At 42.2% G+C, this 23,504-nt stretch overlaps 1 protein-coding gene and 1 pseudogene across 2 annotated transcripts in view; one reads left to right on the top strand and one right to left on the bottom strand.

Annotated features, from left to right (window-relative positions):
• The first annotated feature begins 23 nt into the window (after positions 1–23).
• CHD1L (chromodomain helicase DNA binding protein 1 like) overlaps positions 24–23,504 on the top strand; it is a 56,861-nt gene continuing 33,380 nt past the window's right edge. For both annotated transcript variants that reach the window (XM_029947121.1, XM_029947120.1), the window contains exons 1-7: positions 24–164; positions 11,314–11,426; positions 15,933–16,039; positions 16,544–16,658; positions 17,508–17,539; positions 20,208–20,289; positions 23,078–23,240. In XM_029947121.1, coding sequence (XP_029802981.1) covers positions 32–164; positions 11,314–11,426; positions 15,933–16,039; positions 16,544–16,658; positions 17,508–17,539; positions 20,208–20,289; positions 23,078–23,240 — 745 coding nt within the window. In that variant the 5' untranslated portion in view covers positions 24–31. The remainder of the gene's footprint in view (positions 165–11,313; positions 11,427–15,932; positions 16,040–16,543; positions 16,659–17,507; positions 17,540–20,207; positions 20,290–23,077; positions 23,241–23,504) is intronic.
• Positions 14,384–15,999, bottom strand: LOC115298390 (annotated as a pseudogene).

The raw sequence follows: 23,504 nt of genomic DNA, 5'->3' as shown, positions 1-23,504 counted from the left end.
GTGCGGCCGAGGGGCGGAGCCTGTCTGCCGCATGGAGCGTGCGGGCGCGGGGACGTGCGGTGGCCGCATGCCCGGCTTCTTACTTGCCCTTCAGACCCGGAGCCGACCCGAGGCGGCGCGGGTTCGGGTGCAGGAGAAGGACCTAAGGCAGTGGGGCCTGACAGGTCAGTGGTGCCGGGCCAACTTCCTCCAGGGCCGGCCAACTCGTTGGGACTGGCCTCTGCTGGGCCGGGGACTCCGCGCCCGGAGCGGACCTGCGGCCCCGCGGGTGGGCAGCCCTGTGAGTCTTTACCTGCGACCCCAAGGCCTTCCCTTCCCGCCCCTCCTTGAGGTGGGGCTGGACGCAGAGGAGCCCGGCCTGGGGCCAGGCGGCCGTTGCCCCCGCCCGTTCAGCGCAGGGGCGGCGGGCTCGCGATGCGTGGGAATCCGGGCGGGGAAGTGAGGCCTGCCCGCCTCCCCGGCACACTGGCCCGGGAGGGGAAAACCTCGGTGAGACCCCTGAAGTCTTTTTCTTTCTTTCTAAAGAAGCCGAGGCCGTCCTGGCGCACCAAGAATGTGGATTTAAAGTTTCTGTTCTGGTGGGTTTGGAGGCCTGTCCTGGGGGATTTCATTAGCTGGCTCCTGTGAAACTACCAGGATTCGTTTTCTTGCTGCAGCTTTCTTCGTCGTTTATGGTGCCCGTGCAGTTCTTTGATAGTTCCCCGTTGCTTAATTCTCCCCCAATGCTCTGTTTTAAAATACGCAGCTAAGCAACGTTTTTCAGCCCTCACTGCAATAACTTTCATTTATACTAATCCTTCCCTAGAATCTTTGAAGCTCGAAACTTGTCTACTGACAGCGAGGGTGACGTCATCTCCTGTGGATGGAAAGACCCAGTCCCTATTTTCTTATTTTCCCGTCTGGCTACGCTTGACTCCCCTCCTAACCTCTCCAGTCCTCATTTTGTAAGATTGTAATATGAGGAACACAGTGCCTGCTTTTTAACTGTATTATAGAAACTTGGATCCATAATAATAGTGGTGTTAGTCCTTAAGTCATTTATTGAGTGCTACTGAGAGTACTGCGAAATGTCAGGGATGGAGATGAGCGGAACAAATCCACGGGCTCTCCCCTCCTAGAGTTTCTACACTGGGGACTGTGAGTGCTTTCAGAAGTACAAAAGAGTATTTATTGAACTCATTTTATGTACTAAATGGCCAAGGAAGTGTGAGGTTCTGTTCGTTCTTCGGGTGAAACAGAAGATGGTAGTTCTATGTGCAGCTTAGAAGAGGGGTGGATAAAGATGAATACAGACAGGAAGGAGAGAGACCTCCTTGCTCCTTGCCCATTTTTTAACTGTTTGTCTTTTGCTTTGTTGGATCTTTCTTGCATTAATATTAAATATTTGCCACATGTATTGGGAATGTTTTCTAGCTTGTTATTTGTCTTTTGATTTTCAAGTGTGTGTGTATGAGAGAGTGAGAGAGTGAGTGAGTGTGTGTGTATTTCCGTGGTGAAGTTTAAAACTTCTTGGTAGACCAATCTCTCGGCCTTTTTCTAAATGAGTTTTTGCCTTTAGTATTCTGCTTAGACGGGGCTTTATTGCTCTGAATTTATTGTTGTTGGCTTAATATTTTTCTTGTAGTACAGTTGTGATTTCTTTATATTTAAATTTTTATTTCCCCATAAATTTATTAGGAAGGAACTTGACTATCTTTTTTTTTCTTTAAAATACATAATGGGCACGCCTGGGTGGCTCAGTCGGTTAAGCGTCCGGCTGACTGCGTCCGACTTCGGCTCAGGTCATGATCTCACGGTTCTGGAGTTCGAGTCCTGCATTGAGCTCTGTGCTGACCACTTGGAGCCTGGCGTCTGCTTCATATTCTGTGTGTGTCTCTCTCTCTGCCATTTCCCTGTTAGCGCTCTGTCTCTCTGTCTGTCTCTCTCTCTCAAAAAAATAAACGTTTTAAAAATATATATATATAATGAATTACCTACTTTTTGAAAACTGGTGAAACGAATACTTTGTTCTGCAGTGTTCTTCCCAGTTATTGAAGAATTTTTAGTTGATCTTCCTACCCTAAATAGTGTGACAAATAAATCCTGTACATTTCAGTGAACTTCAGAAACCCAAAATACATTGGTTCATAAAGGAATGTTAGGACAACTTTGTTTTTGGAATATGCAGACCGACTCTTTTCTGCCTACTTTTCCACTACAGGCATACGTGAGAGATCACACAGGTTCATTTGGTTCCAGACCACTGCAATAAAGAGAATATTGTAATAAAACCAGTCAAGTGAAATTTTTTGTTTCTTAGTGCATATAAATGTTATGTTTTTACTACACTGTAGTCTGTTATGTGTGTAATAGCATGTAAAAAAACTCCCAAAGTACATACCTTAATTAAAAAATACTCTATTGCTGAAAAATGTTAACCGTCATCTGAGCTTTCAAGTGAGTTGTAATCACTGATCACAGATCACCATGACCAATACAATAATAATGAGAAAGTTTGAAATATTGTAGAATTATTATAGACTTGCTTGACTCAGGGTTGCCGTAGACCTTTAATTTGCAACAAACAAACAAACCCAACTATAGCATCTGTAAAGTGTAGCACAATAAAACAAGGTATGCCTGTGCTCCTCATCCTCCTGAGAGGCGGACAAGAGAACTCAACTCTGTGATGAATATAGCTGATGGGCACCCTCGTATGTATCTTCATACTCACACCCTGCCTTACCAAGTCCTGGAGGCTGGAAAGCGAAGGACTGCATTTCCTAGACTCCCTTGTAGTTCTGTTGTGCATGATGACTGGGGAGAGATTGGGAAGGGGGATGATATGAGAAAGAAGCCACAGTCTGGGAGGGATTTGGGTTTTCTACATTTCTCTCGGAGCCTAGGCCTAACTTCAGGATGGATTGTGGTTGAGGTGGGTAGGGTCCTGGAGCTGACAGTTGGAGTAATGGTCTTGTGAGATAATGGAAAATACGTTTTGTTCTCTGCCCCCTGATTCCCAGAATAGGGCTCCCGAAACTCCTGGGTGATAGGAGTATACTTTTTTCTAATGAGGTGACTCTTGTGTGAGTTCCTGGATGGCTCTTGGGTGGGGGCTGGTCACAAGAAAGGCCAAGCCATAATTAGAAGCTTGGAATTTTCAGCTCTATCCCCCATTCTCTTGAGAAGGGAAAAGGGCCAAAAATGAAGTTAATGATTGATGATGCCTACATGACGAAGCTTCCCTTAAAAATCCCAGAAGTACAGGGCTGGGAGAGGATAAAATAGGATTGTTTTCTTAATTTCTCTGATAGCTTTGTTACAGGTGTATAGCAGTGCAACTGATGTCTGTGTATTAATTTTGTATCCTGCAACTTTACTGAATTAATTTATTTGAATAGTTTTTTGGTGGCGTCTTTAGGGTTTTCTGTCTGTATAACATGTTATCTGCAAATAGTGACAGTTTTACTTCTGACTTTCTGATTTGGATGCCTGTTTTCCCTTGCCTGATTACTGTGGCTGGGGCTTCCACTGCTGTGTTGAATACAAGTGACAAGCATGGGCGTCTTTGTCTTGTTCCTGATCTTAGAGGAAAAGCTTTTCACCATTGAATACAATGTTTGCTGTGGGCTTGTCATATATGGCCTTTCTTATATTGAGGTATATTCCCTCTATACCCACTTTGTGGGTATAGAGTTTTTATCATAATTGGGTGTTGATTTTTTTTGTGACATGCTTTTTCTGCATCTATGAGATCATATGATTTTTATCCTCCATTTTCTTAATGTGGTATATCAAATTGATTTCATTTGTGGGTGTTTATCCTTGTATCCCTGGAATAAATCCCACTTGATTATGGTGTATGATCCTCTTAATATATTGTTGAATTCAGTTTTCAATACTTTGTCGCGGTTTTTGCAGCTATGTTCTTCATGGACATTGACCTGTAATTTTCTTGTGATGTTCTTGTCTGGTTTTGGTATCAGGGTAATATTGAACTGGTAAAAACAGTTTGGGAGTACTACCCCCCTTTTCCTTTTTTGGAGACTTTGAAAAGCATTGGTATTAATTCTTCTTTGCTTGTTTAGTAAAATTTTGCCAGTGAAGCCATTTGGTCCTGGACTTTTTTTTTGGGGTGGGGGAGGTTTTTGACTACTGATTCAGTCTCCTTATTAGTAACTACTTATTAGTCTGTTCAGATTTTCTGTTTCTTCATGATGCAGTCTTGGAGGGTCGTATGTTTCCAAAAATGTATTGATTTCTTGTAGTTTGTCCCGTTTATTGGTGTGTGATCGTTCGCAGTAGTCTCTTCTACTCATTTGTGTTTCTGTGGTATCAGTTGTAATGTCTCCTGTTTCATTTCTCGTATTTATTTGAATCCCTTTTTGCCTTGGGTCTGGCTAAAGGGTTGCCAATATTGTTTATCTCTTCAGAAAACCAGCTTTTAGTTTCATCGACCTTTTCTATTGTCTTTTTAGTCTGTATTGCATTTATTTCTGCTCTAATCTTTGTTAGTTCCTTCCTTCTACTACCTTGGGCTTCATTTGTTCCCCTTTTTCTTTTTCTTTTTTTTGTTCCTCTTTTTCTTGTTCTTTGAGGTGAGAAGTTAGGTTATGTGAAAATTTTCTTATTTCTTGAGTTAGGCATTTATCTTTATGAACTTCGCTCTCAGAACCGCTTTTGCTGCATCTCATAAGTTTTCATATGTTGTATTTACATTTTCATTAATCTAAAGGTATTTTTTCATTTTGCTTTTGATTTTTTTTCATTGACTCATTATTTAGTAGCATGTTGTTTAATCACATTTGTGAACTTTCCAGTTTCCTTCTTGTAATCTATTTCTAGTTTTACACCATTGTCATCAGAAAAGATGCTTGATATGATTTCAGTCTAAATTTGAGACTTGTTTTCTGGCCTAACATGATTTATTCTGGAGATTGTTCCATGTGCACTTGAGAAGACTGTGCATTCTGTTGCTTTTGGATGGAATTTTCTATATATCTTTTAAGTCCATCTGATCTAATGTGTCATTTAAAGCTCATGTTTTCTGACTAATTTTTTATCTGGATGACCTAACTATTGATGTAGATGGGGGTATTAGAATATCTTACTGTTACGGTATTATTGTCTCTTATTGTTATTGTATTTCTTACTATTACATTCTCCGTTTTGGCCTATTAACATTTGTTTTATATATTTAGGTATTCCTGTTTTGGGTACATAAATAGTTACAAATGGCTTGACCCCTTTATCATTAGGTAGCGCCCTTCTTTGTCTCTTATTACAGATTTTGTTTCAAGGTCTATTTTGTCTGATACAAGTATAGATACCTTCAATTTCTTTTGGTTTCCATTTACATGGAATATCTTTTTCCATCCCTTTACTTTTCGTTTGTTTATATCCTTAGATCTGATGCGAGTCTCTTGTAGGCAGAATATAGATTGGTTTTGGTTTTTTATCCATTTAGCCACTCTGTCTTTTGACTGGAGAATTTTGTCTTTTAGCATCCAAAGTGATTAGGGGGGCACCTGGGTGGCTCAGTTAGTTAAGTGTCGGACTTCAACTCATGTCATGATCTCACGGTTTGTGGGTTCAAGCCGCATCCTGCTCTGGGCTAAAAATGGGGAACCTTCTTTGGATCCTCTGTCTCCCTCTCTCACTGCCTCTCCCTTGTGTGCACACATGTGCACTATCTCTCAAAAATAAACGTTAAAAAAAATGATTATTGATAGGTATGTTCTTGTCTCCATTTCGTTAATTGTTTTCCGGTGGCTTTGTAGGTCCTTTGTTCCCTCCTCTCTTGCGTTCTTCCTTTGTGGCTTGACGACTTTCTGTAGCAGTATGCTTCGGTTCCTTTTTTATTATCTGTTGTGTATCTACTATAGGCTTTTGCTTTGTGGTCACCATGAGGCTTACATATAACACCTTATATTTATAACTGTCTGTTTTAAGTTGATAACAACTTAATTTTGAACTCATTTAAAACTCTACATGTTTTACATTTATTCTTCCTGCATCAGTGTGTTTTATGTTTTTGATATGACATTTTACAACTTTTTATCTTTGGGGTACTTTAATTTTTGTAGTTACATTTATTTTCACTACCTTTGACTTTTAACCTTCCTACTATTATTATAAGTGATTAATCCTCTCCCTTTACTATATATTTACCTTTACTAGTGAGATTTATACTTTTATGTGTTTTCTTGTTACTAATCAGTGCCTTTCTTTTTAGCCCAAAAAGTCTCTTTAACATTTCTTGTAAGGCTGGTTTAGAGGTGATGAACTCCTTTGGCTTTTGTTGTCTGGAAAATTCTATTTTTCTTCAGTTCTGAATGATAACCTTGCTGGGTAGAGTACTCTTGTTTGGGAATAGTTTTTCTTTCAGCACTTTGAATATATTGTGCCACTTCCTTCTGGCCTGCAAAGTTTCTACTGATAAATCTGCTGATTGTCTATGACAGTTCCCGGATACATATCAAATTGTTTTTCTCTCCCTGCCTTTAATATTTTCTCTTTGTTTTTAGCTTTTGACATTTTAATTATACTGTATTTGTTGTGGGTCTCTTTGGATTCACCTTATTTGGAATAATTTGGACTTCCTGGATTTGGATGTTTGTTTCCTTCCTTAGGTTAGGGAAGTTTCTAGTCATTATCCCTTCAAATAATATCCCTTCGCTCCATTTCTCTCACTTCTCCTTCTGGGACTTCTCTATCATGTGAATGTTAGTGTGCTTCATGTTGTCCCAAAGTTCCCTTTAAGCTATCTTCATTTTTAAAAAATTCTTTGTGCTACTCTGTTTGGGTCAGTTCCTCTATTCTATCTTTAGGTTCACAGATCTTTTGCTTCATTTAGTCTATTAAACTCCTCTGTTGTTGGTTTTGTTTTGTTGTATTTTCTGTGTGTGTGTGTGTGTGTGTGTGTGTGTGTTCAGTTGAGTTATTGTGTTCTTCAGCTCTCTGAGTTCTGTTTGGAACCCATATTTTCTGTCTCTTTGTTGAAGTTCTCATGTAGTTCATCCATTCTTCTCCTGAATTTGATGAGTGCCTTTATGACCATTACTTTGAATTCTTTGTCAAGTAAATTACTTAAGTTGATTTTCTTAAAGTTTTTTTCCCCAAGGTTTATCTGTTTTATCTTTTGTTTGGGACATATTCATGTATTTCCTCATTGTGCTTTTGACTCTCTCTCTGTTTGGTTTATTTTTATTTTTAAATTTTATTTACTTTTGAGAGGGAGGGGGTGGTCGGGGGGCAGAGAGAGAGGGAGACACAGAATCCGAAGCAGGATCCGGGCTCTGAGTGGTCAGCACAGAGCCCAACACGGGGCTTGAACTTATCAACTGCAAGATCATGACCTGAGCCAAAGTTGGATGCTTACCTGACTGAGCCACCCAGATGACTCTCTGTTTGTTGGTTTCCATGCCTGTGATGAAACAAACACCTCTCCCAGTCTTGAAGGGTTGGTTTTATATAGGGGATAAAGTAGGTGATAAAACTTACTTTCAACCGTGTTAAACTCTTGTTGGTGATTTCCTGAGCAGCCTATTTTATTTTAGTAGTTCCCATTATTGGAGGGTGTGCCAGTTGGTCAGCACTTCCATTCAGGCTGATTGGAAGACAGATCCTTAGCAGCTTTGAAAGAAAGCAAATATATACAGTCCCGTGGGACGGCCAGCAAAAGCCCTACAGTCTGACAGCCAGTTGTAAGGTGTCCCCTTAAAAAGTTTGTCAGCAGAGTCAAAATTGGGGTTTCAGACAAGTGTATAAGCACGTTTCTGGGAGATACTGGTGAGCTGTGGTTGGGAGGCAGCCTGAGGGTGCAAAGCTGGCACCCTCTGGCTGACATTCCCTGAGGACACCTCGTAGCCTCTGGATCGGAGAAAGCTGAAGCCTGCCTTAAGGCTGCCCTTCGTGGTCAGATGTTTCAATCTGGGGTCTGCTCAGTTCTCTGGGGGTGGCAGCATGCCAGGGACCGTCTCCAGCTGCTACAGACCTATGGAACCCAGGAATGCAGGCCCATCTAGCCACCAGAGCCAGGTAGCCACGGGCTGTCTCTTGGGTGGCAATCACCAAACCAGGGCACCAGATGTAATAGGCAGGCCCCAGACATGTGTGAGAGCTCCCCTGGAGAGATTCTGGCCTCTGGAGTGTGGCAGAGGGAGCGTGTGAGGGTAGTGCCCACCCTCCACAGTCTCAGGGTAGTTTCTCATCAGCTCTTAGATGTGTGTTTCTTTCTTTTTTTTTTTAATGTTATTTATTTATTTTTTTTGAGAGGCAGACAATGCAAGCCAGGAAGGGTCAGAGAGAGAGAGGGAGACACAGAATCTGAAGCAGGCTCCAGGCTCTGAGCTGTCAGCACAGAGCCCAACGTGAGGCTCAGACCCATGAACTGTGAGATCATGACCTGAGCCGAAGCCGGTGCTTAACCGACTAAGCCACCCGGGCACTTCTAGATGTGTGTTTCATTAGAAGCTACTCCTTGTGTTCCAGCTCTGATAAGCTAACAAGCCTCATTCATAGAAAGATTGAGCTCTCGGATCTTTTGCCTCTTGCTGTGCCCTGGGGATGGTGGCTATTTAAGGACTCTTTCCTCATTGGTTAGAGTCCTGTCAAGCCACGACCATAAGCCCTGCTGGTCACGAGAGCCAGGCTGTGTAGAGGAGAGCCCTGCGGCAGCTGTGCAGTCAGACCACAGCAGGGTCTGATCTCCTTTCTGGAAGATACTGGTGAGTTGGAATGAGGCTGAGGGAAAGCGCAAAGATGGCGTCCACCATTCCATTCCCTGAGAGCACTTCCATAGGCCCCTTTAAGTGCACCAAACCAGACGTCTGTCCCTTTGACCAAACCCGTCAAAGCTCATGGACAAGCAAATAGGCCTCTTTCTCAGAAAGACTGGGGGTGTGTTTCAGCTCTCTGTTCAGTGCCCTGGGGTGGTAGTCTGCCAAGAACAGAATCTCCCAATTGTTACTGTCCCACGGGACCCAGCACCACAAGCCCTTCTAACCTCCAGGGCCAGCAATCCAGGAGCATCCCCTGGGTAGCATTTTTAGAAAGAAACCAGGGCACCTGAGGTAAAAACTAGGGCATCAGATGTTTGTAGAAGCTCCCTTCTGGGAGGTCCTGGTGCCCTGCAGCACCCAGGGGGATATAGTGTGAAGATGGCACCCACAAAGAAAGAAAACAAAGGGTGGGGGGTGGGAGGAGAAAAGGAAAAAAAAGAGCTGGCACCCCCCCACCTGCTTTAGCAAGGCGGAGAGAGAAGATGGTGCCTACCAGTTTCCATCCCCGGAGAGGACTCCCCAGGCCCCAGCCCCTCATACCAGTGCTCTGCTCTTAGGGAGTCTTTTTCACTTAAAGTCTGAGCACTTTTCAGAGGGCTGCTTCTGTGCTGGGCCCTGGGGCAGGTGAGTCCATCTGCGGACCCTTGTAGAGCTGTTCCTCAGTTTACTACCACCCTGTGGTTTTGTGGACGCCACCTCTGCTGGTTTTCAAAGCCAAATGTTTTGAGGGTTTGTCTCTCAGGAGCCAGTCTTAAGAGTTGGGTGCCCAGTGTGTCCCCCTTGGCCCCCTACCGATTGTGGGTCATGTCTTGGGGTGGGGTTTATGGTGAGATAGTGTCTCAGTTTTTAAGTTACTTTCCAGAGGAAATTTCTCCATATATAGCTGTAGATTTGGTGTATCCTTGGGAAGAAGTGAGTTCAGGGTCTTCCTACATTGCTGTGATTTTTTAAAACGTTATTTTATTTTATCTCTTTAATTTTATTTATTGTTTTTAAAGAACTTTTTTTAATGTTTACTTATTTTTGAGAGAGAGACAGAGCATGGGAAGGGGAGGAGCAGAGAGAGAGGGAGACACAGAATCCAAAGCAGGCTCCAGGCTCTGAGCTATCAGAGCAGAGCCCAATATGGGGCTTGAACTCGTGAACTGCAAGATGATGACCTCAGCTGAAGTCGACGCACAACTGACTGAGCCACCCAGGCGCCCCTAATTTTGTTTATTTTTAATTTGAGTATAGTTGACACACACTGTTAACATTAGTGTCAGTTGTACCACACAGCGATTCAGCGTCTGTATATTATGTTATGCTCACCACAGATGTAGCTACTGTTTGTCACTACTTAATGCCATTCAAGTATCTTTGACTATATTCCTGTGCTGTCCCAGCAGGAAGCTTGTGTCTCTCCCTGCCCTTCACCCATTTTGCCCGCCCCCTACCCACCATCCTCACAGTGTATCTTGCACTAGGACCTCAGTTGTCTGAATTTGCTAAACTACAAATGGGGATAGTACCTAGTGCATAAGATTGTGATAGGTGTTAAATGGGACCATTTATGTAAAGTGTTCACTGTTCTTGGTATTTAGGAAGTGCTTAATAAAAATAATGTGTTCATTTTTTTAGTGTTCTACAATTGTTATATATCATCCAGTTTATTTTTTTTTAGTAAAAAAATGTTTTTTAACATTTATTTATTTTAGACAGAGCATGAGCAGGGGAGGGGCAGAGAGAGAGGGAGACACAGAATCTGAAGCAGGCTCCAGGCTCTGAGCCGTCAGCACAGAGCCCAACGCAGGGCTCAAACTGACGAACTGTGAGATCATAACCTAAGCCGAAATCAGACGCTTAACCGACTGAGCCACCCAGGTGCCCCAGTCTAGATAATTTTTAAAGGTCATTAGTTTAAACCAGAAAGTTACGGTTTTGTTAATAGTTTGGGGTCTTCCTAAATTTTCCCTAGATATGGTTATTCTCTGAAACTGGATTTTTTTCCTCAAGGGAGAGAAAAAAGAGCAGAGGCTCCCTGTGGGTTTCAGATATCTTCTGCTGTCCTTGTGCACTGTTAAACATTCTCTTTGCAACATTATTTCCGTTCTTAACAGTGCTCCTCCTCTGTTGAAACATAACTGAAATCTGTCCTGTCTTGATTTGTTTCCTTTAGCACAGATAGCAAATTTAAATAGTTGCAGCTAAGCAGACAGACACATGTGTTGTTTGTGGTTATGTTGCATTGGTAATGCCTCTTTCCTAGAATGGACACTGGCATGAAAGCCAGGCACTATAAAGGCCAGCTCCCAGGGTGACTTTCTCATCTGTCAAGTACATCCCGTGACACTGACAGGCTGTTTTAGGTCTTCAAATATAACAGTGACTAAGTCTGCTCAAAAAGTCATTTGGGAAAAAAAAGTCATTTGGAAGTCAGCAAATGTTTACATTTCTGTAACTTCTTCACAAAGGATACAGCTGTGGTGGTCTTTTGTTGAAGTCTTTGGAGACATCTTGTGGGTTTGCTGAAATGCCTGCTCTTCAGACTTGCTGTGTTTTTTATTTCTAGGGATTCATCTGCGTTCTTATCAACTGGAGGGGGTCAACTGGCTGGCCCAGTGCTTCCATTGTCAGAATGGCTGCATCCTGGGAGATGAGATGGGCCTGGGGAAGACCTGCCAGGTATGTTACTGTGGGGTACCAGCGTTTGCCTCCACTAAACTACTACCTCCTCACAACTCGTTTCTAGCTTTCAGCTGCTAGCTACCAGTAAGTGTTTTATGTTCAGAGGTGAAATGCTTGAACCTTTGTTAAGAGATCATGTCCTTGGAGTTGACTTTTCTACTTATGAGGATGGTTTTGAACTGTGTCACTATGCTTATCGAACCCTGACACTGGATTGCAGTTAATGGGCAGGGTTTGTCTCTGTGTAAATCAAATACACTTGTCCCAGGGATCCAGTTGACTCTGCCCTCCTCTGCAGTACTTCTGTCTAGTTAACTGGATTACTTTTTTTTAAATTTATTTTTTTAATGTTTCTTTATTTTTGAGAGAGAGAGAGAGACACACACACACACACACACACACACACACACACACACACACAGAGCATGAGCAGGGGAGGGGCAGAGAGAGAGAGGGAGGGAGACACAGAATCAGAAGCAGGCTCCAGGCACTGAGCTGTCAGCACAGAGCCTGACGTGGGGCTCGAACCCATAAGATCATGACCAGAGCCAAAGTCGGCCACTCAATCACCTGAGCCACTCAGGCGCCCCATAACTGGATTACTTCTAACATGTATCTCTTTTCCTTCGTGGATGGTAGAGCTACTTCTCATTTTTGTGCCGGGTTGGAGAAATGCAGAGGAAGTGTCCTGTCTTCCAGAACGCCTTGGCCAGCTAGTGGTAGTACCCAGTTTAGACACCTGGAGGACCAGATGTGGCCTCCTTGCACATTGATAAGCAGGCGGTTGAGATCAGTTATTCTGATAGGGTGATCACCAACACAGTCCCATGTTGACAGATGTCAGTGGTAGGGTCGGATTGCTTGACAGTTCCGATACGGACATCCCTTGGGTTAGTCACACAAGGTTTACTCATCTATAGAATACCGAAGAAAGTCAGTGCAGTCAGGCTATACGGCAGAAGACCCTTGATCAAAAACTGTGGCAGTGTAAGTTTCCCCATACCGGTAAACACACAGAATGAGGTCTCCTCAGTCCTTTTAGAAGCTAAGTGCCCCCTGCCGGGTTGACCTTCCATACATGCACTGTCAAGCTGGAGCAGTTCTGCACGTAATTCTGCACGTTCTGTGTGACTGTGTGTGGGAGACTACTTTATTTAAGCCAGGTATACCCTGTTGATCTTGGCGCTCTTCAGAATACAAAATGACCTGTGAGTCCAGTCTCCTCAAGGATGTCATTTGCCACCTTCAGGTTTCTCAGGCAAATAAATTGGGTTCTAGGGCATTTCTGAACGAAGAGCTGAAGAACTAGAACGAAGGTAAGTTTTCTGAATGTCTGGGTACCAGACCTCTTGAGAGACACTTCAGTCATGTATGGAACTCCCCACCCACCGCAGTCTCCTTTGCTTCCCACATTGGGACCCCCCCAGCCTCATTCAGAGCCAGTAAATTCCACTTGTCCTTTGCCTTTCTCCAGAATGTTCCTTTGATAATTAAAAAAATTTTTTTTTAATTTATTTTTGAGAGACAGAGAGAGACAGCACGAACAGGGGAGGGTCAGAGAGAGAGGGAGACACAGAATTTGAAGACAGGCTCCAGGCTCTAAGCTCTCAGCACAGAGCCTGATGCGGGGCTCGAACCCATGAACCGTGAGATCATGCCCTGAGCTGAAGCCGGACGCTTAACTGACTGAGCCACCCAGGCACCCCTCTCCAGAGTGTTCCTATAGATCTACTTTAAGTGCCCTAAAAACATCTGTCATTTTGCTAAAATTTTGTTTAGAATTTTTACATTTGTGTTCATGAAGGGTATTTGTCTATAGTTTCCTTTTCTTACAATATCTTTGGCTTTAGCATTATGGTAAAAAAGATAGACTCAGAATGAATTGAGAAATATTCCATCCTCTGCAGTTTTCTAAAAGAATTGGTATGGTTTCTTCCTTAAATGTTTGGTAGAATCCACCAGTGAATCCAAATTTTGTAGGTATTGTCTGGTTTACGGTAACAGAAGGTAAATCTGCTCTCAGTGGTTTCCTCAGCCAAAGCTGAACAGAATGAGTTTATTCTAGTAAGCACTTATTGGGTGACTGCTCTGGCACAGTCTGGGCTGGAAAGTGGTGGGAAGTTAAAAAAGGAAATTATTTTCATTATATAATTAATGTAATCTCAGTTAAAAAGTAACTGTCACCCTCTAACCACAGTGTGTCTTAAATGGTTGACATTATAGTAGGCATACAGTTTGTTTGCTTGTTTTAAGTAGATTCCGTGCTGGTTATGGAGACCAGTGAGGGGCTTGAACTCATGACCCTGAGATCAAAACCTGAGCTGAGATCATGAGTCTGACACTTAACTGACTGAGCCACCCAGCAGCCCCTGTAGTTTGTATTTTATTAATCTAACATTGTCATTGTGCTTATCCATTTTATTATATTCTTCACAGTCATTTTCTGCTGGCTACATAATATTCCATCAAGAGAGTTCATCATAATTTACTTAAGTATTCTACAGATGAGGAATGACCAGGTCCCTTCTTTTTGTGCTGTTTAACCATACTGTGAACATCCTTGGGCATAGAGCCTTTTCAGGGTTTTGGAATGTATCTTTAGGATAGATTTCCTCAAAAAAGGTTCAGCATTTGGGGATGGGACTCCTTAAACATTTTGCTTTATGGAAGAGCACTGTTTTCTCTGTATATCACAGCAGACTTTTACTTATTTATTTACATTTTTAAATTTTTAAAATTTATTGTTATTTTTTATTAATCTTCTTTCAAACTTTATTCCCAGGCTTCTTCAGCTTAATTAGCTACAAAGAATGAATTGTGTATAAGCAAAAACTGAAAAGAGCTGCAGTGTCCAAGGGGCTCGAGCTTAAAGATATTAGAGATCTAGGTTTTATCAGATCCATGAATAAAATTTTTAAAAAGCAGTCATAATATAAAATAGCAGCTCCCAGTAACTTCTTCAAGTTTTATCTTCTTCGGAAGTTGACTCAATTCAGTTTGCTTCATTCTTGGAAGCTTCATGGAAATTCTCCACAAGATCTGGAACTTCATCATCTTCATCCTCTCCTGGAGCAGGTGGTGCCTTGCCATCCACGGGTTGTGTGGGCAGAGCTCCCGCCAGCCTCCTTCAGCTAGTCAGAGGGCACCACGCTGGTGTAAGACGCTGGGTAGCAGTTCTGTCAGCTCCTTCGTCTCCGCGTGGCCCGTGATGGTGAAGGTGTTCCCAGCCAGGGATGCCTGCACTTCAGGGTTTAAAGTGGGTCACCGTTCCTTGGCTTGTGAACATAGTCACTTCTTCAGTACCAGCAGTCATTGTTTACCCTTAACTTCTTTAAGGAGAACTGACGTTTTTTACCATCTGCTGTACCTGTTCTGTGGACCACCTTCTTCTTTCGGAGAGCAGTTCCTTTCCCACCAATGCGCACTTATGCTTGCAGTTTGACAAGTTTCTCCTGGTTCATGATAGTTTTTTTCATCTTGTTGGAGCGGAAATGGGACCGCGCGGGAGACTAGGGTTGGCACTCAGTGGGTCTCGGGTGGACCAGCTGAGATTCTATTTACATTTTTTTTAAGTAAAAATTTTTTAAAACTATTTATGTATTTTTGAGAGAGAAAGACAGAGTGCAAATAGGGGAGGGCCAGAGAGAGAGGGAGACAGAGAATTTGAAGCAGGTTCCAGGCTCTGAACTGTCCGCACAGAGCCCAACGTGGGGCTCGAACCCATGAACCTCGAGATCATGACCTGAACCAAAGTTGGATGCTTAACCAACTGAGCCACCCAGGTGCCCTGACAGCAACCTTAAATTTTAAAGAAACTTTTAAAAGCTGTGTGTACAACTTTATCCTAAAACGTGCCTATTTGGCTTTACAAAGATTTTTGTTTTTTAGACCTACTTAAGCTTATGAATTATTTATCATTTGTTTTCCTCACTAGAACGTATGTTCAGGGGAGCTGGGAGTTTTGTCTGTTTTGTTCAGTGTTATATTCCAGAACTTAAAACAGTGCTTAGCAAATAGAAGATGCTCTATAAATGCATGTGACAGGACAGCAAAAGTTAGAGAAAGGAGGGAGGGCTTAGGAAGGCAGGCATCCTCCCTCAGGACGGAGTGGCAAACAGCGGAGGCCACCATGTGGTAGGTCATCTTTAGTCACAACCTAGAAGTTCTTGCCTCATGTTTTCAGAATATTCTTGATCTTGTGTATTATTTGCATTTTTTTCATTTATTTCTGTTTGTCTTTCCTGATTTGTTTCCTTTTGTATTGCAGGGTTAATTACATAAACACTGAGCATCATTGCTTGTTAACTATTGATGTAATCTGGTGCCATGAATTTCTTTGACCATTATATTTATGCTTACAGGATTTCACTCTAGGAATGTTTGGAAGATTATACATTTTTTTTGATGTATCAAGTCAACTACAAGGTTGTGGGAACTTGGTGGTTGTTTCTCATGGAAAAGTAATAAATGTTATAAAAATTGCCATCTTTTTGTGTGTTCCAGACTATTGCTCTCTTCATTTACTTAGCAGGAAGATTAAATGATGAAGGACCGTTTCTGATTCTTTGCCCCTTGTCTGTTTTGAGCAACTGGACAGAAGAGATGGAAAGGTACTGAAGTTTTTTACATTGAGTATGATTTTTTTCTGGTGATATGTGCAATATGATAAAGCAACACACTGTTCTAAGCAGTGATTTTATTTCTTCCAGAGAACTCTGAATTGGAAGGAGGGAAGGTTTAGTGGATGTTATTGTTAGTATTTGGCAATTTGAAGATTGGTACTTTGTAAATTTCGCTGAATTAAAGGATAAATCACCTTTTTCACAGTGACCTAGGAAGTAACCAACATGGAAAAAATTAGTTTTCTCTTTAGAATTAGCACAACGTGCTTGTAGATGTTCATCCCACCGTTCCCAATATTCACACAGAAACTTAACCTGTAGGTGTACTTGTAACCATGTGTAAGATTTCAGAGTTCCAGGACTCTTTCTGGTTTCAGAACATGGTGAAGTCTGCACGGCGGTAATCCTTCCATGAAATGTAGTTTTCTAGACATATACACGCTTCCCTTCAGCTCTGTATTGGTGTTCACCTACCTCTTTTCTTGGATCCAGATTTGCTCCAGGGCTTTCCTGTGTAACATACGCAGGTGACAAGGAGGAGAGAGCCCGGCTACAGCAGGACCTGAAACAGGAGTCACGTTTTCATGTGCTGCTAACTACCTATGAGGTTTGCATTTATTTCTCTCTAGCAAGAACTCTTAACCTAGGACCGTAGAAGTTGTAGAATCTACTGGAATTAAGTTGAATTTTTTTGGAGAGCATACATTTTTCTGGGAGAAAAGTCCACTCTCATTGGATTGTCAGAGAGGGATTGTTACCTAAGGAAGTGAAGGACCATCGTGTTGCAGATTCGTTGGCTATCTCTCCTTCTTTCCTGGTGCGACAAGAGTGAAGGTGCCCCAGTGAGGGGTTGGGGGGTGGGCATTTGAGCTGCCTGTTGGCTGGTGAAGCGGAGGGAGGAGCAGGCAGGGGGAGAGGGTTTTGTGGGTTGAGGCATTGTCCCTTACTACAGGACAAGAGTAGAGGACACTCAGTGCCAGTCTCATTTGAAGTTTTTAGTCTCTAATTGAAGGCAAGACCTTCCACTTACTCATGCCACTTACTCAGGTTTTGTTTTCCTCTGAGATAATGCTACCTAGAAGTTATGCCCAGAACTTTCTTTACTTAGGAAATGATTAAGACTTAACTCTCCTTCGGGTGCCTGGGTGGCTAAGTCGATTAAACATTCGATTTTGGCTCAGGTCATGATCTCACGGCTCATGGGTTCGAGCCCCGTGTCGCGCTCTGTGCTGACAGCTCGGAGCCTGGAGCCTGCTTCAGATTCTGTGTCTCCCTCTCTCTCTTTTCTCTGCTTGTGTTCTCTCTGTCTACAAAAATAAATCAACATTAAAAAAATTAAAAAGAAAAAGACTTACCCCTCCTAAACTATAGGATTTAGCTAATAAGAAACTAGCTTATTAATATCAATAACATTAATACTAGCCTTTATAATGTGTCTTTTTTCTTAATTTTTCAGATTTGCTTGAAAGATTCATCGTTTCTAAAATCGTGAGTATGTTGCAGCGCTTCAGAATCCCCTGAATGTATCGTGAGAGTCATGTCTTTCCTTTACATTTTAGTACTTTGTCTTTCCTGGTCTGTCTGGACGTCTTCCTGGTATGTCTTCCGAGAGTCTCACCAGCTGGTGGCTCACCCCTTCCTCATTAGCTGCGTGTCCCTGGGTCACGTAACCTTAGTGAGCTTCTTCATCGGTAAAATGAGGATTGTCTCTACTTTGGATGGCAGTTGTGAGAGGATTGAAGAAGGTGTTCGTGGTGGGTGGTCACAAACTAGCTTCTCTTCATGGCACGTTGCACAGATACCTTTCAGGACTGCCGTTTACTACAGTACAGGAGGTGAATTGTTTGAGCCTTTTCCTGGAAGTGTCTTCAAGTAGCAGTCAGTGCTATGAAATTAACTTTTTAGGAAGGGAGTTTTAGATACACTTTTAATTAGTTAGCTTCCAGGCTTTCATGCCAGCTCATAAGTTTAGGAAGCCAAGATTTAACTCTTCCGTTCCCCCTGATGCCATGGCTGGTGTGTTGCAGTAGAGGGTCAAGACTGCGGTTACCACGTGAATTCAACCCTAGCCAGACGTTAGGTATGTAAGAAAGGTATGTTGACAGGATTTCATTCTGCATAGCATGTGCAGTTTTGATGTAGTTACTTAGGGGTTGTGTCTTTGATATCCAGAAACTTCTGTTTTCAACACGCTTCATCAGTATTTTAAATGTTATTTCTCATCCAGCCTCTTCTGAGTTGGATTTCTCTTTTCGTCCTATTTTGAGATACTAAAAGTAGGTATAGATTTCATGACTTCCAACCCGTAGGTTTCATTTAAGTGAGCAGGTTATCTTACTCTTCTTTAAAAGAAAATAGGCCTTCCCTCTCTTTCTCTTTTTTATTATTAATATCCAACTTAATATTTGTTGAAGATCTCTTCTCTGGAAAGACACTGTTTAGGAGTTAGTACCAGCACCAGGAAAGTGCACTGTAGAGCTGCCCCAGAGGACATGGACTCCAACAGAGGGAGAGGCTCTCTACAGATGTTCGTAGTCCAAGGCAGGATGTGGGAAGTCTCAAAAGGCGAGAAGATTGGAACAGCAGTGTTTTTGATTACTTAAAGTATCCTAGGTGATCTTCATAAGAACCCTAGTAGGCAAGTGTAGATCTTATAGATGAAGAAAGCAAGAGATTAGGTAACCACGCCAAGGCCGCATTGCTAATAATGGCAAGGGGACATCCAAGTGCAGCATTTAGTTTTCTGGAGATTTTTTCTTCTTATCATTTATTTTTTTAATGTTTGTTTATTTTTGAGAGAGAGAAAGTGCGAGTGGAGGCGGGGCAGAGAAAGAGGGAGACACAGAATCTGAAGCAGGCTCCATGCTCTGAGCTGTGAGCACAGAGCCCGACACGGGGCTCGAACCCACGAATTGCAGGATCATGACCTGAGCCAAAGTCAGACGCTTAAGCAACTGAGCCACCCAGGCGCCCCTCCTTAAAATTTTTTTTAAGTTTATTTATTTTGAGAGCGAGTGGGGGAGGGAGAGGGAAGGAGAGAGAACCAGAAGCAGTGTCCATGCACTGTCAGCATGGAGCCTGATGTGGGGCTTAATCTCAGGAACCCTGGGATCATGACCTGAGCTGAAATGAAGAGTTGGACACAACTGACTGAGCCACTCAGGTGCCGCATGTGGAGATTTTTGAAGTACATCTCAAAAAATTACACATCTTGGGATGCCTGGGTGGCTTAGTCAAAGCTCTGACCCTTGATTTTGGCTCAAGTCTTGAGAAATTATTGTTGTAAATTACTGTGCTACAAAATGTCCTTTGGCAATAGCCACCAGTGACTTCCATGTTAGTATACCAATGGATGTATCTTCCTGGTCGTCTGTAACATTTGATCTTACTCACTGTTTTCCCTCCCCCCTTTTTTTTTATTTGCTCTTTTTAAACTACTGTGACACCATTTTCTCTTAATTTTTCTTCTGGGTTTCAATCTCAGCTTTACTTCATTCTAGCGTTTATGACCTTGACGTAGTTACATAATCTTTCTGAGCTTTAGTCTCCTTGTTGGTGAAATGAGCACAATAGTGTCCACTCCCCATATTCTTTTGGATTAAATAACAGACATAAAGCCCCAAGCACAGTGTCTGGAACATAGTCGGTAGTCATAAGTGTTTCCTTTTGCTTTCTTTAAAAAAATTTTTTTTAATGTTTTACTTATTTTTGAGAGAGAAGGAGAGACAGCGTGAACAGGGGAGGGTCAGAGAGAGAAGGAGACACAGAATCTGAAGACAGGCTCCAGGCTCTGAGCTGTCAGCACAGAGCCTGACGCGGGGCTCGAACCCACAAACCATGAGATCATGCCCTGAGCCGAAGTCGGACGCTTAACCGACCGAGCCACCCAGGTGCACTTCCTTTTGCTTTCTGTCTCCAGCTCCTTCCTTTCTGCCTTTATGCACAGGTCTCTCCTGTGTTGGGAAAAAAATTCCCTTAAATGTACTACCTTATCCAGATGTGTCTCAGAAAGGAAGGCAATCTGAGTGTGTTTCTAACAGAATGGCTTCATTAGTCTTCCCAACAATAGTTAGAGTTTCATGGTAAGACAGTTTGGCTATAAGACATATGTTGGAGTTTTTACACGAAACTGAAAGCTTGGATTTCTCTCTCACAGCTTCCCTTGGAGCACTCTTGTTGTGGATGAAGCTCACAGGTTGAAAAACCAAAGCTCCTTGCTGCATAAGACACTTTCAGAGGTAAACTCATAGGAAGTCTTAGTCTTTGTATAACTTCCTTTTAAAAAATACTGTTTTAGGCCTGTATCGAGTCAGTGAAGTTGAACGTTTTTTTTTCAGTCAGATTTCTGCAGGGCTAAATAAACATTTTGTGAGTGACAGAGGTAGTACTTAAATAGTCTTGCTTCTCCTGCCTCTCATCTTTCACACATGTACTGAAACCTGGTTATCAGGAAATAAGATGCTATCGCAATAAAATACATTGTATTCTTTGAAATGTTTCAGCTCTCTTCTGATCTTCTTCAAAGGGGTAGTTCTTTAAAAATAATCTTATTCCACCTCTTCTGTCTGCAATAGCAGATACACCTGACATATTGCACCCTTCCCCCTCCACTTACCTTTTTAAAAGCTTTTACAGTTCACATGGAGTCATGAAGACACCCGTTGCATGCCATTGGCTATTAGCTCCCGCCTCTCTCGTCTTTGTCATACTTTTGAGTGTGACACTGCTGATCTCCTTCCCTTCTCTTGATCTCTGACATCGGTCTGGCACAGTGAGAAATGAGAGATGTCAGTGTAGCCCTAGCTTTGCCCTCTTTTCTGAGGAGCCAGTGGAACAGCTTGTGAGTAAGAAGTGCCCTTCTGTGTGCTGACCTCGTAAAGGCTTGTTAATGACACCACATACATGAACTCCTGTGACCGTCACTGAAGTCTGGTCCCTGTCCCATAGCAAATCAGGTAATAAGATTAAAGGTGATTTGGAAGAAAGCCTTAGGTCTGAATTCTGTACTAAATGGCTAAAAGGTGGAGTTTTTAGTATTTTGATGCAGAGATGGTCACTGTCTGTTATTGGTCCACTCTCAGAGATGGCTGTCCCCTAGCGGGGCCACCTCTGCTCTGTTTGCCTTCTTTTAGGGACTCCTAACTATTTTTTTCCCGAAGTCTCTATAAGAGACTGCTTCATAATGTGTAATGCCAGGTTGCTAATATATAATGGGCGAGGAGAAGCAGGTGGGTTTGGAGTGGGGAAACTGAGGTCTGTTGCTAGCCCTAGAGCCTCTTGTTGTTGTTCATATGGAAACTAAGGCTCAGGGACTCTGTAAGGAATTCTGCTGTGTCATCTAAGCGTTCCTTTGTAGGTGAGGTTTGAATTGCAGGCAGCTTGTTGGTTGGAAAGAAATGCATGTTTTGATAGGGCTGAGAGGTGGGCTAATACGGTTTTCACTTTGCTTGTGAAAGTTGGAAGCCATTCGTAGTGAAACATGGAGAGTTGGTCATACAATTTCTGCTACGCCTTGTTTATGTTTATAAAGTACATTCACAAAGTACTTTGACAGAGTAAGGCTGCCCTGAAAGATGATGTAGACGAGTATTAAACAACATGAGAATTATTTGCAAGATACCCTACACGAAAAGTTTATAGAATACTGTATACAAAGAGATCATCTCCAGATTTTTTTCACCCAGGGATAAGTTTTGATGCTAAAATGGACACTACTTTGAGTAAGTACATTCACTCACATGACAGTGTAAGTTGACTGTAGTGACCAGCAGCCATCATATTCTTTGGTCACCCCAGCTCATTGCTTGGTGAACACACATCATAAAAATGTGGGCTGGTTATTGGAAGTGTTTATTTCTGACCAGTTCCAATACTCAAAATACTTGGATTGCCCTCTAGGGAGACCAGGCATGAGTGGATGGACACTGATTAGACGATTTAAAACAAAACAAAAAAGAGATTGCAAAAAAGTATTAATAACTTTTCAAATCAGTTTTAATTGCATTTTATCATTACCTTTTCTTACTACAAAAGATGTATCGCCTTATGACCCTTTCCCAAATCTAAATACAGAAACACAAGAATAAAAATAAAAACCATCAATAATTTACTCCCCTGCATACGTTAATGTTGGATATATCTGCTGCCATATCCTTTGCTGTGCATATGAACACTGAAACATATACATATGCTGATTCTAGAAATCAAAATATACTGTATTTTTATATTTAATAAGTGTATGTATGTGTACATATGGGTATGTACATATATACATACTGTATTTCATTTTTTAATGAAATATGCAAGATATAGCTTTCCAGTTTTGTTGCATTATTTAACTCAAATGGTAGAAGTTCTTACAAATGTCAATTTAGAGCTTTTCCTTTGCTTAACCTAATATCTGTAACTGTTTTTCCTGACCTTTTATTTCATTAGTCTCTTATTCTTGGTATTCTCATCAACTGCTCAAAACTTAAAGAATTTCTTTCCTTTTGGGCTGTATAAGGCTCAGAAACATCCAGAAATCTTGATGTTTTAGATGTGATACACTGTCAAGTTTTACAAAAGGACATTCTTTTAGTCTGGATCTTCTTGCTTCCTGCTTGTAGTGGTGGGCCTGATGCCACAGCTTTTTCAAACTACTTGAGGATATATACCAGGCGCCTATGAATTTTCAGCAGACTCACCATGTGGGTCAAAACATGCCGCTTGAATTCTCACAAAGACTGAACAATAATAACCATATTGAATATTCATGAAGTACTTCAGAGTTCCCACAATGATTTTACTCACCTCCTTAGAAGAGTATCTCCTTCCCAGGATTATTATCCGCTTCCTATAGTTGAAACTGAAGGGTATTATTTCCTACATCCAACAGCTGGTGTACAACTTGAACCTGAGTCTTCTGATTTCATGTCTTCATGGTCATTCCATTAAATCATGCCTCTCTTTGTAAAGGTTTTGACGGGTAACTCAGTCTTGCTTTCTGAGGTTATGGATTTTTAATTTTTATTTTCTATATTTGAGTTCTCAGTAGTCTTCAGTGTCCTGTTGACCGGAACTCCCATCCAGAACAGCCTCCAAGAGCTCTACTCACTCCTCAGTTTTGTGGAGCCTGATGTCTTTCCCAAGGAGCAGGTGGGAGAGTTTGTTCAGCGTTACCAGGATGTCGAGAAAGAGTCCGAGTCAGGCAAGTTCCCTTCCTACAAATCATGCCAAGAGGTCTGGGCCCAGCAACTGCCCTGGTGCATAATAGACATTGGTTATAGATAGAAAAGAAAGAGAATCGATAACTGGAGGACACCTTCCAGGGAGAAAGAGCCACACAAAGCTAAGGTGGTGCTACATCCCCTCTTGTTGTTCCCAGTTGTCTGCTATTCACGATTCTTACTTGTTTGTTATGTGATTCTACAGTAGGGCTCCTTGGATCAGTTTTGGAAGGAATGGAAAGTGT

This window comes from Suricata suricatta, chromosome 8 (assembly GCF_006229205.1).
Source record: "Suricata suricatta isolate VVHF042 chromosome 8, meerkat_22Aug2017_6uvM2_HiC, whole genome shotgun sequence".
Classification (NCBI taxonomy): Eukaryota; Metazoa; Chordata; class Mammalia; order Carnivora; family Herpestidae; genus Suricata; species Suricata suricatta.
Note: the sequence above shows the minus strand (reverse complement) of the source record. Positions and strands in the feature narration are given on the sequence as shown.